Source organism: Phascolarctos cinereus, unplaced genomic scaffold (genome assembly GCF_003287225.1).
Source record: "Phascolarctos cinereus isolate Bilbo 61053 unplaced genomic scaffold, phaCin_HiC Scaffold_1;HRSCAF=81, whole genome shotgun sequence".
NCBI lineage: Eukaryota > Metazoa > Chordata > Mammalia > Diprotodontia > Phascolarctidae > Phascolarctos > Phascolarctos cinereus.
This window is the reverse complement of record NW_027555514.1, coordinates 10004357-10019340: the sequence shown is the minus strand read 5'-3', so window position 1 is coordinate 10019340 and position 14984 is coordinate 10004357. Positions and strand designations below refer to the sequence as shown.

The following is a 14984-nucleotide window of genomic DNA, read 5'->3' as shown; positions in this document are numbered from 1 at the left end:
GGGGTTCAGAGTCATTGGGGTGTGAAAGACTGTGCCCAGCTTTAGACATACTGAGTTTAAGATGTCTTTGGAGCAGTCTACTCAAGATGTCCAGTAGGAATTTGGAGATGAAAGTCAGTAGAGAGGTTAGGGCTGGGTAAGCAGATTTGAGAATTATCAGCATAGGAGAAAAACAACTGAATCCATAGAAATAAGATGAATCTCAGTCTTATGAAGGAATGAATGAATAAATGGCTAAGGATATTGGTGGCCAGAACTTCCTTTTTTGCGTCTTCGGTAGCTGTGGCTACAGCTCCTGTAGAAGCCATCAGTCTTTAGGCTGCCTCTCCCAGGGGTAGCTTCCTAGGATGATGGCTGAGGGTCCTGATCTGAAAGTTTTACTGTTGTCATCGCTCTTGGGCTCAGGGTCCTGGACTGTCTCCATCAGCATTTGAAGGGAGATGGTGGTCAGGGTAGCGGTGGGAGTTTGACCCTGGCACCTGCCACCTCCTGCGTTTCTCAAGGGGCCCTGCTGCTTTCGCTAGGCTGTTGTGGCTGCCTTGCAGGTGGCAGTTGGTTGACAGCTGGTGGAGATGGCTGCACAGGAATTGCTTCCATGATTAAAAAAAAATTTTCTTATCCGAAACAAAGAAGGGTTGGACACACATATACACACACACACACGTACACACATGCACATGCACACGCACTCACAGATAGATATATATGTGAATCAGACTCAACAGAGAAACAAGCGGGGATGGGCATAGAGGTGTTCAGAGGGAGAATAATGCTAAGAGGAAGTCATCGCAGGCAAAACAAACTTCCTGGTCTTGAAAAAAAGGACTAAGGGAAAAAAAAAGAAAAGCAAAGAACTAGAATTCCAAGGGTATCCCCCAGTGGGAAAAGGGCTGAATAAATTGTCCTGTGTCATTGTAATGGAATATTATTGTTCCCTAAGAAATAATACAATGACTTTCCAATCCTGTGGAATGTGAACTAATGCAAAAGGAAGCAAACGGAATGAAGAGAACAGCTTTTTCAAGAACAGCATAAAGAAAAACAATTTTAAAAGACTGCGGCTCTCTAATCAAATGCAAAGACCAGCTGTGTCTCCAGGGGACTTTGGGTGAAGCTTGTCATTCACCTCCTGGCAGTGGTGATGGACTCAAGTTCCTTAGGCTCTACATAACCACTCTGTGGATTCATTTTGACTTGCTTTAATTGGGGGGATTCCAGGGGGCTAGCCAACTCAACAGTGGCCATTAGATTGGAAAAGATCAGTTTATATCCCAGTCCTAAAGAAGGACGATGCCAAGGCATATTCAAATTACTGAACAGTTGTGTGCCTATTTCATACTCCAGCAAGGTTATACTTAAGATTCTGCAAACTAGGTAGGCTTCAGCAATATGTGATCCAAGAATTAGCAGAAGAGCCAGGTTGGTTTTTGAAGAGGCAGAGTTACTAGAGACCAGACTGTGCCAGTGTTCACTGGGTTATGGAGAAACCAAGGGAGTTCCAGAAAAAAAATATCTACTTCTGCTTCGTTGACTACACTAAAGCCTTTGCCTGTGGGAATCACAACAAAATCTGGCAAGACCTCAAAGAGATGGGAGTACCAGATCATCTTACTTGTCTCCTGAGGAACCTGTATGTGGGTCAAGAAGCAACAGTTAGAACCAAACATGAAACAACTGATTGGTTTAAGATTGGAAAAGGAGTAGGCAAGGCTGTATATTGTCACCTTATTTATTTAACTTATATGTAGGGTATATCATGTGAAATGCCAGGCTGGAGGAATCAAAAGCTAGAGGTTAAGGTTGCCGGAAGAAATATCAACAGTCTCAGGTATGCAGATGATACCACTCAGGTGGGAGAAAGTGAAAAGGAATTAAGAAGCCTCTTGATGAGAGTGAGAGAGGAGAGGGTAAATGCTGGCTTGAAGCTTAACATCAGGAAAATTAACATGGCTTCTGGTCTTATCACTTCCTGGCAAATAGAGGAAGAAGAAATGGAAGCAGTGTTAGATTTTATATTCTTAGGTTCAAATCACTGTAGATGATAACTGCAGCCATGAAATTAAAAGATTCTTGCTCTTTGGAAGGAAAGCTGTGGAAAATCTGGGCAGTATACTAAAAAGCAGAGACGTCACCTTGCTAACAAAGGTCTTTATAGTCAAAGCTGTAGTTTTTCCAGTGGCATTGCACGGCTGTGAGAATTGGACTCTGAGCAAAGCTGAACACCACAGAATCAGTGGTTTCAAATTGTAGTGCCAGAGAAGACTTTTGAGAGTCCCTTTTACCCCAAGGAGATCAAATCAATCAATACTTAAAGAAATTAATTCAGGCTATTCACTCAAAGTTGGATACTGAAGCTAAAATACTTTGTTCACACAATGAGAAGATGGGACTCACTGGAAAAGACCCCGATTTTGGGAAAGATTGAAGGCAAAAGGTAAAGGGGAGAGCAGAGGATGAGATGGATAGATGGTGTCATGGAAGCAATGAACATGAACTTGGAGAGACTTCTGGAGATAGTGGAGGATAGAAGGGCCTGGCATCTTCTGGTCCACGGGGTCACAAACAGTAGGACATAACAACAAACAAACACAAAAGGGGGCTAGCAGTTGTGATGCCAGAAGGTCATTGGAACATTTTTTTAAAATGCGCAGAAGAGAGCAGAAGGAAATTAAGAAAGAAACACAGGCAAGTTGGACAGCTTTGTTGAATGCAATCCATGGAATTTATTTTATACTTTTGAAAAAGCAAGGTGTATAAAATAGTAATTCATGGTTTCCTATAAAATTCTCTTTGGTATTTTTTTATTTGGAAAATGCCCTCTTTGGTGTTTAAATTCTGAATAAAAATAAAAGAAAGAGATCACTCATAGCTAGGGAATTTCTGGGGGCCTCATTAATAAAAATAGAAACATTAATGAAAGCAACAGCACATGCCTTGGACAAACACTAATTTCTTCTTAATCACCTCACCTAGATCATCATCTCTTTCAGGGAGAGGAGCCATCTGTGACTTCTCTGTTCATACAGCTTCCCTTTGGCCTGACTCAGTGCCTAACAGTCATTCATCAATTGAATGTATGTTCAGAGTGCAGATCGTCCACTCAGGTGCACATGTGTGGAGTCTGCTCAGTGGAGCAGTGGTCCCCTCCAACTAAATACTAACGCTGGCTGCTCTCTCCTTCCAAAGTGAAGTTCGTAAACGTGTTCCCCAAATGCTCAGCTCCCCAGGCTTGAGAGTGTTCATACGGCGATAAACATGACGGAAGCCAGACTTGGGTGGTATCCTTGTTCCCATCCCCATTCTTCTTCATCAATGAATCTTGGTCAATAAATGTCTCCATCAGTATATATATTATGTGCATCATATATTAGGTATGCATGGTATTTGTTGTGTCTTGGCCATGTATCATGATATATCATTTTATTTTCTGATAATAAGGAGATGAACTATTGGAATAGAAGAATATGATTTTCACTGTTAACCAACAAGAGTGATGATATCAGAACAAGTATAAATTTACTTAAATTGCCACATTATATTATTCAAATTTTACCTTTCATTGCAATAAAAAATTCTAAGATTTTTTTTGCTAAATTATAGTGTTTATATATCAAAATATTTGTAAATGGCATGTACTTAATCTCTAATATATGTTCATTGTGTTTGTTTTTAGATATCAACACTATCAAAAATCAAATTAATAGTTTATTATTTGTAAAGAAAGTATGTGACTCCAGAATACAGAGGTTGCAGTCAGGCAAAGTAAGTAATGTATTTTTGAATTAGTATTTAATTGTGAATAATTAGATTTAACTGAAGCATCAAGTAGATGACTGATTGTAAACCAGAAGGAGGAAAATTGAATTTGGTTTGATACTTTCCAAAAGACCTATAATTAGATAGATTTTCCCATATGTGCTTGCCCCTATGTAGGCAGAAATATCCAAATATGACATAATTACACTAAAGCACGTAGGGACTGTCATATACCAGCTGCACTCATTGTCAGTGGCTTAAGTTACTGTATTTGGCCTTTTGTCAGAAACAAGTGTTGTTTTTTTTTAACTTCATTTTTATTTTAGTTTGTCAGACTCTTAACATTTTAATACCAAAAGCGCATTTCTCTATTGCACTGAGTAGATAGATGGTCTGTGGAAGATTGCTGGGGGAACTTGGTGGAGAATTGTTCAGAAGATGTGATGGACTGCGTTTTGTGTCAGGAGAAGAAATATCTGCACCATTGACAGTTTGGCTCCCCCACAGTATCCTGCAGCTTTTTCTGTGGACCCCATGCCTGCGGCTCTTCAGTGGGGTCACGTGGCTCCTTATGGGCCAGAAAATCTTAGCTTCAAAATAGTTACTGTTGTATGGGACCCTGTGAAGTAGCTGGAGCCAAGGCCACTGCGGCTCCTGTATTAAATCTGTGAACACCAGAGTCAGGTCATCAGGCTCTTTCCAACTTTGCATCACTGTGATGTTCGGAATAGAGAGGAGGAGTAGCATGGCGGGCCTTCCTAACACCAGCCCTGGAAGTGTTGCCAGGATGGTTCTTGATGGGCTAGTGTGATAGCTGAGGGTCCTTAGCACTTACTTGTGGTTCAGAACATGGTGTGTTTAGTTGTGTTTTGTTTGTCCCTTTGAAAAGGACCTTAAAACTTAGGTTGGGGTGCATTTTTATAATCATGGGATTACGCTGTCAGCAAGCACTTACTGTCTGCCACGTTCCGAGCATTGTATTAAGCACTGGGGGAACAGAGAAAAGCAGTGAACAGCCCCTTCTCTTAAAGAGCTCACAGTCAGATCAGGGAGACAACATGCCATCAGGCTACAGGCAGGATAAATGGGAGAGAATGAGTGGAGGGAAAGCCCTGGTGCGAAGGGGGATCACGAAGGACTCTTTGTAGAAGGTGGGACCTTAGCTGAGACTCCACGGACCCCAGGAGGACGAGATGAGGATGGAGGAAAGTCCAGGCATGGGGGGCTGCCAGTGTCAGAAGACCAGTGTCTGCAGAGGGGGCAGGCGATGGAGGGCTTGAGAAACCAAGTAGAGGAAACCACTGGAGCCTACTGAGTGTGAGGGCGACGTGGCCGGACGTGAGTTTTCAGACCTGCTTGAGGGTGGAATGGAGGTTTGGCTTGGAGCGGGAAGGCAGGGAGGCCAGCTCACAGGCTGCTACTGCGGTGGTGCAGGTACAAGGACCATATGTACTCCTTAGGGAGCGACAGACTAGTTGGAACAAATATTTTGGTAGCGAGGGAACCGGATAGCAGAGTAACTTACAGGAGGGTCGGGTTTTGTAGGAGAAAAGTATGATTCCGAAACCCACGTATCAGAAACCTCATCATATTGAGTAAAGAACACACGGAGAAGCTGAGTGCTAGAAGTTTAAGACAACCATATCCGGATTGACCCTTTATTTCTTATTGCTCAGCCATTTCAGCTGTGTCTGACTCTTTGTGAGCCCATTTGGAGTTTTCTTGGCAAAGACACTGGAGTGGTTTGCTATTTCCTTTTCCAGTTTGTTTTACAGATAAGGAAACTGAGGTAAATAGGGTTAAGTGACTTGTCCAGGGTGGCACAACTAGGAAGTGTCTGAGGCTGGATTTGAACTCAGTTTTTTCTGATTCTAGGCTCAGTGCTCTTTCCACTGTGCCACTTAGCTGCCCTTTATTTCTAAGGGAAAGCTATCTGAGAACAAGAGGGGCCAACAAAGAAGGAGATGACCATGCCTTCAATCCAGTGTTTATGCATGAATTATATACTGACCTGATCTGGCAAAAGACTGAAGTGTGACAGGTGGAGAGGAGGAAATGGTGGAGGTTGTAGAGATGGTTCTCAGCATTGGCCATTTCTGTGATGGACTGTCTCCTTTTTCTTTTTCCATGGAAGAGAAAACAGGCACACAGAAAGACCAGCTGCATGGCTTTCTGTGCCCTGGGGGCCCAGCTCCTTTGTGCTTTGGTTTGTAGGTCCGGGAGTCAGGTGGCAAGCATTTCACAGTTTACCTAGCAGACTCATGGTGGCTTTATGTGTCTAAGTTTCATTGCTCTGCATCATTAGTCTTGTTACAGACTTGATTCTGTTACCTCTAAGGTATTCCTGATTTGTGGGCCATGGGGCATGGTAGCTTCCAGGGAGCCAAGTTCCCTCTGAATTGTCTTTTTTAAGAGGCCACATGGTGCAGCATAAACACTCCTGTTTCTGGAGTTAGAAGGCCCTGCCTGCAGTTCTTTCTGGTTGTGTGACCTTGGGCAAGGCATTTTATGCTCAGGTTTCTGATCTGTAAAATGGGAATGGGGACATAGATGATACCTAGGATTTCACTGGTACAGGGAACTTGTCAGTGAGGCCATTCCCCCCAGCAGCGAGGGCAGCCCTGGGCAGGAGAGTCACGCGGCTGGCCTGCAGTCCAAGTCTTCCCATCTTTGAGGACAGCTCTTTGTTCATTATTGTACACTTCCTCCAGTAACATTCTCGTTTAGAACAGTGGAATAATGAGGCTTCTGCTAGTGTGAGCGCTGCCGGGTGTGAGCTGTGGTGGGCAGCATGTGGTTCTTGTCCTTGTCTGGCCGCCCCCCAGCTGCTGCAGAGCCCAGTGGGATTCAGACTCATGGGTGGCATCTCCCTGAAGAGCCGCCTTTTATTTTAGTGGAGCAGCTGTGCCTTTCACGTATAAGGAGGGAAGCCTGCTTGAAGCTTTTATGTCAAGATAATCTTCAGATCAGAAGAGTATCGAGAGATAATGTTGTAACTTTCACTTGTCTTTTCAGGAAATAGATACTGTGAAACTGGCAGCGCACTTTGGGAAACTTTGCACAGTCCCCTTGGACAGCATTCTTGTAGACAATGTTGCACTACAATTTTTCATGGGTAAGTGCTTAAAGAAGCAGAAACTGCACCCCAGCTTCTTCATGTTGCCCGCAAAAACTCGTTGAGCTTGTCTCCCATTTTTCAGGATCAAATTCTCAAATCCTTGCTGATGTTGGAGCTCAGCACATTTATGAAATCATGTCAACCTTAGAGATGCTGCAAGTGCTCCGTTTCCATCGGTGTCAGGAGGTTCCTTGACCCAGTACAGATTGAGGACTTTCTTGCCACTCGAGGCACTCTGATGCAGCACTGGAAGCACAGTCTTCCTTCGTCCCAGGCTCACTTTCTGTCCACGTTGAGCATGGGATCTTCATGTTCAAAGCGTTAGGACTGTGGAGACAAGCTTCTCAACACCACTTTTAGCAATGCTATGTTGTGAAGATGTCAGATTTTAAAAACAAATAAAAATTACTTTATAGGTCTTAATTGAAATCCCAGTATTATACAGTGGCTGGTCCTTAAAGGACACCATCTCTCTTGATACCATATTCTCCTGAGCATTTCCTTACTGTTCCTGTAAATGCTGAGTTCTGCTGCATTAGTCATGAGGCAGCCAGTGGATGGTGTAGCCTGCCCGCTCCATTGGAGTGTGACCCTGAGGACAGTCTCATGCCCCCACATGGCAGGTAGGGGCCAGCATGTACATCTGTTCAAAGGGCCACCACCTCTGGGGGGTGGAGAAGAGGCCCTCATAGAGATTCTGAACAGATTCTTTTTTTTTAAGAGTCCTCTTATGTTCCTCCATTTTCAATTTCCTGTGGCTTTTGGTGGGACGATATGCCAAATAAATGATTTTACGTCACGTCAGAGTTAACGAGCCTGGGACTTTTGCCTGTTAGATTACATGCAGCAGACCGGAGGTCAGGCTCATCTCTTCTTCTGGATGACAGTGGAAGGGTACCGGGTCACAGCCCAGCAGCAGCTGGAGGTGCTTCTGAGCCGCCAGCGAGACGGGAGACAGCAGAGCAGCCAGACGAAAGGCCTCCTGAGAGCCGCTGCGGTTGGCATTTATGAGCAGTACCTGTCAGAAAAGGTAGAGACGAGCTCCAGCTTCATTGTTACTTTATTCTTTGCCACGAATGGAGAAGGCCAATCTTTCTCTTGTCATCAGGGACTGGCTAATTTCATTTGGGAGTAGTTCTAGGCAGTTGGAGTTTTCTTAAGAAAATATCATCAAAGAGATTTTAATTTATTCAGATTGGAATATTTGTTGATTCTTTAACACAGTATCGAAAACCTGTACTCTTAGTAAATACGGTGTTTGTACTCAAATGCTCTCCTCTTTTTGTCTATTCAAGGCTTGATTTTAGTGTTCAAAAGTATGTATTTTTAATTCATAATCTTTTAAAGAAATTCTTGAATTTTCTCAATTTCTGCAAATGTTGATTCAGCTGGAAACGTGAATGGTCTTAAGTTATGATATTTAGGAATGATTTTAATCAGAATTCCCATTCTCTTTTATAAGGGACTAATTTAGAGAGAAATAGAATAATGGACTGGTTTTTTTGTTTTGTTTTGTTTTTGTTTTTTTGCTTGAGCCAGTAGCAGTGAAAGTTTTTCCATAAAGGGAGAAATAACATGACTTCATTTCCTTAACTCCTCTTTCAAGTACTGTGTTTTCCATATCATTGAAGCCTTTTGACCTAAGTTTGAGGTTGCTGTGAAACTGGGTGTGGATCATTATCATAGCGCATGGCCCAGATGAGGGCCTGGGCCAGACCCCTGACCCAGTATGCATCTCTAAGGTGCGCTCAGGCTGAGGCTGACGATGTCCTCTCAGGATGGCCAGGTTTGCACTGTGTGGCCACGTCTTGCTGTCTCAGAACTCCACTGGTTATCCCTTATTCTTGAAAGGAGACTAGCCCAGCATTTTTCCTGCTCCTGTGTTTCTTTGGTGATATCTTTCCACCAGTGCTGCAGAATCCTTTCTTGTTTATCGTGTGTGGCAGTCTGCTCCCATACACCCACACACTGGGCAGCTTACCTTCATCTGAGGTCTTCAGGTACAGCCCGAGGAGAATTTTGGTATCAAAAACATGAGATACTGTTTCAAGTAAAAGTTTGGGGTCACAACAGTAACTTTACATGGTTTCCTGAAGGCGATCCATACTGCCCTCCTCCTGCCGTTCAGCTCCGGACCCAGCTTATAGCTACTCCAGATATATCGATTGATGGATGAACTTGACACATTGCCTGGCCACTTTTACGTGAGGGTGTAAACAGCAGCCTTTCTTTTGTCCAGCGCGTTGTGTCCAGAGCGGGTCCTGAGAGTGACTCAGGAGTTCCCACAGGGTCATCTAGGGGACCTCAACACCCCTTGGGATAATCCCCCTTTTGTTATTTTGTCCTCAGAACACCTTGTGCAGAGAGCTTTTGATGCTCTCAGCATGGCCCTCGTGGTCTTCTTCAGCTGCTCTCCTCAATTCTGTTGTTGCTGAAGCTTTCAGTTTCCTCAAGAGCCAAAGGCACGGCTGGTGATCAATCATAGCAGGAATGATAACAGTAATAATAATCGTAGCTGCTTTTATGTAGCACAGTTCATTCTTGGCTTAGAGCCCAATGTGGTGGTTTCACTGTCCTTAATGGTGAGAGAGACTTTGTGATAAAAACCTGGGTAGATCTTTTCTGTTTTTCTTCTGATGTCATCTGAAAATTGGTCCTTACATGGGAAGGACTGAGGGTTAAGATTACCTCCTAGGGCCAAGCTGCGCTGTTTCCTTTTTGGTCTATGAGGCACAGAAAATAAAGGTAGTAGCATGAAAATTTTTATTTTGAAGTAAAATCATAATCTTTTTGCATCAGTTGATTTTCCTGGTCTTTCTAGCGTTGAATGAGCTTGCCATAAGTGTTTGGGTTGTCGGTTTCTTGGGGAGGAGTAAGAACAGGGGCCTCTTTGGTTGTTGGCATGTGAACTTCAAGCAAAGCCACGTGGCCCCATCAGGGTACTTGGTTTAGATATCCTTGATGAGAACTCCCTTCCTGGGCCGTCCTGAGCTGTGGGCTGTCTGTTCTGTTTCCAACAGGCGTCGCCGAGAGTCCACATCGATGACTACTTGGTGGCCAAGTTAGCGGACACGCTGAACCACGAGGATCCGACGCCTGAGATTTTTGATGACATCCAAAAGAAGGTACTGCCGACCAACTGGAATCTTTTTGTGTAGAAGGGACAGGCATTTCATTTCTTTTGTTTGGCGTTCCTTGGCTTTTCTGGGGTTTCAACAGGAAAACAAGGCAGTTCAGTCCAGGGATTCCACGGCTTCTGAAAAGCTGCCTGTGGGATGTATTTAATTCATTATTTTCACTCTGGGACTGGGCAGGAGTGCTACATTGTGACATATCCTTGTGGTCAGCTTTCTGAGCCGTCTACTTCAGTGCTGCCTTTCAGTAAGGAATGTTGGTATCAAGTGCTTTGGCCTGTCTTTGGGGACAGAGACTGACTGGCTTGTTTGCTGCTGGGTTTTTTGGACTCATCAGTTAATAACATTCATTTCCTACCTCACTTTTCGCGACATGTGTGACGAGATTGATTTTTCAAATTTTCATTTGATTATTGAAAAACATTTCACTACTGGATCTTATGGAGAAAATTGTCTTATATGTTAGGCACTTCCATACAATAATTACTTGTTTTCCAGAAAGTGATTGAAACCTTCAGGAATTCTGAGTGTAAAAGAAAAGTTTCATAAATACATGGCAGCTACAAAATGAGACATCTCCCATCCCTCTTCTTTCTTCTTTTCTTCTTTTATGAATAGAATTCTGCACATTTTGAATGTTAAGATGAATGTATTCTTGTAGTAACGAGAGTGAATTAGCCTTGAGTGGGGCCAGCGTTCAGCCTTGCTCAGGCTGCAGCCTAGTGATGACTGGTGTCCAGGAGCAGAACGTCAGCCCGGGTCCCGGCCTTCTCGTTGGGATGTTGCACTTCCTGGTTTTTGCTTCTTGATGACACCACTGTCCTCATGTCATAACACAACCTGTTTCAAGCAGGACTTTGACGTCACGCAAGCAGTTTCATTACCAGAGTACCAGTCAGCAAGCACTTTTACTAAGCACCTGTGAGGTGCCAGGCAGGCACCATGTGTGCCCGGGTGCTGGGGCTTCCTTCCATTCCGTGAGGGTACGGCGTGTGCTTGGCTCCTACTCTCCAGAGGGTTTGGGAAAGGCCCATGGAGAGATGGTGCTTGGGTGGAGCCTTGAAGGAATTTCTGCCCTCTTAGGGGCCTGGTGAGGAGGGAGAGATGGCAAATGGAATGTCATGGTCAGCTACAACAGGAAGGCCAGTTTGGCTGGGTAGGGCAGTAATTAAAGGGCTTTACAAATGTTGTCTCATTCGGTCCTCACAACAGCCCCGGGGGGTGCTGATATTATCCTCATGTTACAGATGAGGAAACTCAGGCAAACAGAGGGAAAGAGATGTGCCCTGGGTCACCCAGCTAGTCATGTCTGAGACTGGATTTGAACTGGGGTCTTCCTGACTCCAGGCCCAGTGCTCTGTGAAGCGTGGTGCCCCCTAGCTTCATGGCCTGGAAGTGTCAGAATGGATTCCTTCTAACCTGGATAAAATAACATCTCACTTCAGACAGCCTGTCTTGTGGAACAGGAAGCTGCCTTTAGAGCAAGTAACCTTTCTCATCTCTTAGCGACGTTCACTAATGGTGCTGTTTCATCTTCCTCCAAGGTGTATGACCTGATGCTGAGAGATGAGAGATTTTACCCGTCCTTTAAGCAGAACGTTCTCTATGTGCGCATGCTGGCCGAGCTGGACATGTTAAAGGACCCTAGCTTCAGAGGCTCTGATGATGGGGATGGAGGTAAGGCATACCCATTCTCGTTACAATTACTAGTGAAAGTACAGCCTTTTAGACAATCCATTCTTTAAAACTGAAATAGGGCGACATATGTATGTATTACATTAAAATGTCAACATTTTGTAAACTGTTGGACCCTAGGAGCTCTTCAGGTGTGATCCTTGGGCTCTTGAAATGAGACTGTTTGGCATCATTGGGGTGGAATCTCCTCAGACATTTGACTTGCTGCATTTTTTTTTCTTGCCCCTGATAACAGATTTAGGAGTTAAATTAGATAGTCTCTAAGCTCCTTTGTAGCTTATAATTTTAAGTTATATTTTCAACTCATATCTAACTATACGCTCCAGTGCAGAGGTCCTCTAGTCTGTGTGCTCATTTTATAGATGAAGAAAGTAGGGCCCAGAGAGGACATAGAGCTGCTTTGGGGTACAGCCAAAGTGAGGTTCCAGGTCTCCCGACTCTCCTTTTTTCTAAATCTTTTTGGACATTTAATGATGATAACTATTGGCCCCATTGCAGCGTGGTGCACAAATTACCTGTGACGTCTGTTGGTAGGTTGACTTCCTGTGGAGGGCAGAATCTTTCCTGAAATGACAGGACTTCATTTAGTCTTCACTGTGGGGGAAAGGAAATGGCAGCGCTTCTTCCTCGAGCCGGGTGGGGAGGGCATAAGACATTTCCCCTGAGTAGAGTGCTGGAGTTGGACAAAGGTAGAAACCAGGGGAGGCCATTGGGTGGTGGCCCTTCTTAATGAACGTGGGAGAGAGCAGGGCTGAGGGTCTGGAAGTGAAGCCCCTTGGCTGGCTTGGTTCAGTCCCTCGATACAAGGCTCCAGGGGCTCCAGGATTCAGTGGAGATTTGGTAAGAAAGGGGAGCATTCCTCACCTTCCCGACATCCTCATCTGCCATTGACAGACCCCAGGTGCCAGGAGTTTCCGACCTGGGGATGACAGAGAAAGTCAAACCTTGGCCTTTGATTTCCAGGAGCCTTTCTGGATGAGCATGTGTGCACACATCAAGTGGGTGTCATCGTCTGATTAAGTGCCAACATCAACTGTGCAGAGAATAGGTGCTCTAGACATTCAGAAAAGGGATAAATGTCTGTGTTTGTCCTTGTGAAGCCTGCAGGACGCATTGGAGCTGGACTCTCTTGGTTCAGTTCAGTCAGCATTTGTTAAGCACTTACTATGTGCCAGTGCCTAGGGGTACTAATAAGAAGAAGAATGGCAGTCCCTGACGTCCAGGAGCTTACATCCTGATGGGAAAGACCGTATACTCAAGGAGGTGGAAGGGTAGGGTGGGGGTGGGACACTAAGGCATCACGTTCTGTGGAGTGGAAACCAAGCGGAGCCACTGATGGCTCTGGATGATGGAGAGCTTCTGAGCCCTCAGTAAAGAACGTTTGTTAAGCACCTACTGTGTGCCGCACACTGTGCTTTGCCAGCTCTGAGGCCCTTCTGGCGCCATTTTCGCAAGGACCCAGACTGGCTTTTCCTCAGTCACACGTCGACTGACTCTTGACTTCTCTTCCTTCTCCTTGTTCCTCTGCCCTATGGTAGCTAACCTCTCCCTGCACTCCGCCTTCTCTATAGGTGTTATCCTCCCCTGTTACGAGGTAGACTCCCTGAGGCTAAAGACTTGGTTGTTTATTTGTGTTTTCCCAGACCTTAGCACAGGGCCTGGCACATAACAAATGCTCACCCTTCCTTGCCTCTTCCCACTGTCTCTCCCGTCTATTTATCCATTTATCCATCCCGCTTCTTTCTATCCATCCAGAGACATGAGACCGGTACGCCCAGAGTATTATCTTAACAGATGACCCAGCGCGTGTCAAAGATGGCCGAATGCTTCCTGCATTGCTGGAGGCTCCTCACTCTGATAGATGAGGGAATTGGGCCTCAGAGAGACTGAGTGACTTGTCTGTAGTCATGCCATTAGTGATGTTAGAGTCAGGATTTGAATCTGTGTTTTCCTGACCCCCAGTCCAAAACGCTTTCCAGTCAGTACACCTTATTACCTCCATTTTTGGCCTAGAATCAGCGATGCCAGTGATTCAGGGGGGCAGGTGACAATGGTGGGCACCGAAAGGGAGGTTTAGGTGTGGGAAACATTTTCAGTTAGTGAGGACCTAAAATTAGAGAGAATTCAGCCTGAAAGACCATTGAGATTAATGCCCCCATTTTACAGATGGAGGAGCTGTGGCTCAGGAACTCTTGTTAGCCATCAGTCCAGCCGAGGGCTTCTTCCAGGCCAGGGTCATCTGCAGTGTCTGGTTACTGGTTGTAAACTAGAGTAGTGATGTTTCTTTCCAGGGAGTTAGATGAGGTACCTGGGAAAGGGAAAAGAGTGATGAGTTGGCGTGGTTTTCAGTGTTTTTTTAAGAGAGGCAGGTCTCCCTCGGTCGTGGAGAAAGGGCAGGAGGGTCTGTGCTACATCCTGGAAGGGCGTGTGGGCCTCGTGCAGCTCTGGAACACTGTTCTGGAGCTGTTGCTGACCTGTCGGCGTGGAGCTACTTTACACTGAATCCTCTACACAGATGCAATAATGGGTCTGGACCAAAAAAATTGATTAGCCCGGAGATCCAAGAGAAATAGTGTGAACAGCTGGAGATGAGGAACTCAGAACTTGGGTGGAAGAAGAGGGTGCCATCCATGAAGAAGTAGTCATTTGAAGTTGTAAGAAAGGTCTGAGAAAGAGCGAAGGGCATGTCTGGTTGTTAGGGGCTTGGGAGGCCTTTCTGAGGAGAGCCAGGGTGCAGTTGTGGACACAGAAGCCATGGCAGGGACGGTGTGGTCGTGGAACTGTAGACTTCAACTCTCATTTTGTCAATGAGAGAGGGTGCGAGGGGCTGAGACAGGTCTCCAGAATCCCTTGGCCCTGCCTTGACCCCTTGAGAAGGCACATCTGTAGGGCCACTCATTAGGGAAAAGGAACTTGAAAAGAAGTAGTGGACTTTTTTTTTTCCATACTATCTGTTACTTTGAAGATTCAGACATGTATATCACTCAATATTTTAAATCCAGAAAAGCTTAAAAGGAAAAAAACATTCAAATTATTAAAGATTTAGGATTTAAAATTGGAGGTGTTCAATATGCCTATTTTAGTTGCAGAAACCTCTATATCTGGTTCTTTTTTTCTGGCTAAATAAACATACTCTGTAATTTCCGCAAAGGTGATCAGAGCAAAGAATTTTCTTAAAAGTTGTCCAGCCCTGAGCCGCGAAGCTAGGATCATGCCAGTGACTGTCTGCCCCTGCTGGTGTCTGTGGCCTCCCCTTGGCGACCTGGCTATTGTGTGCCACA

The 14984-nt window shown here is 44.9% G+C and overlaps 1 protein-coding gene across 4 annotated transcripts in view; it reads left to right on the top strand.

Annotated features, from left to right (window-relative positions):
- The window catches only part of SNX13 (sorting nexin 13), a 127371-nt gene that overhangs the window by 71837 nt on the left and 40550 nt on the right, over positions 1-14984 (top strand). For all 4 annotated transcript variants that reach the window (XM_021000127.2, XM_021000125.2, XM_078150716.1 and 1 more), the window contains exons 11-15: positions 3674-3762; positions 6772-6871; positions 7711-7904; positions 9895-9999; positions 11553-11685. In XM_021000127.2, the coding sequence (XP_020855786.1) occupies positions 3674-3762; positions 6772-6871; positions 7711-7904; positions 9895-9999; positions 11553-11685 (621 nt within the window). The remainder of the gene's footprint in view (positions 1-3673; positions 3763-6771; positions 6872-7710; positions 7905-9894; positions 10000-11552; positions 11686-14984) is intronic.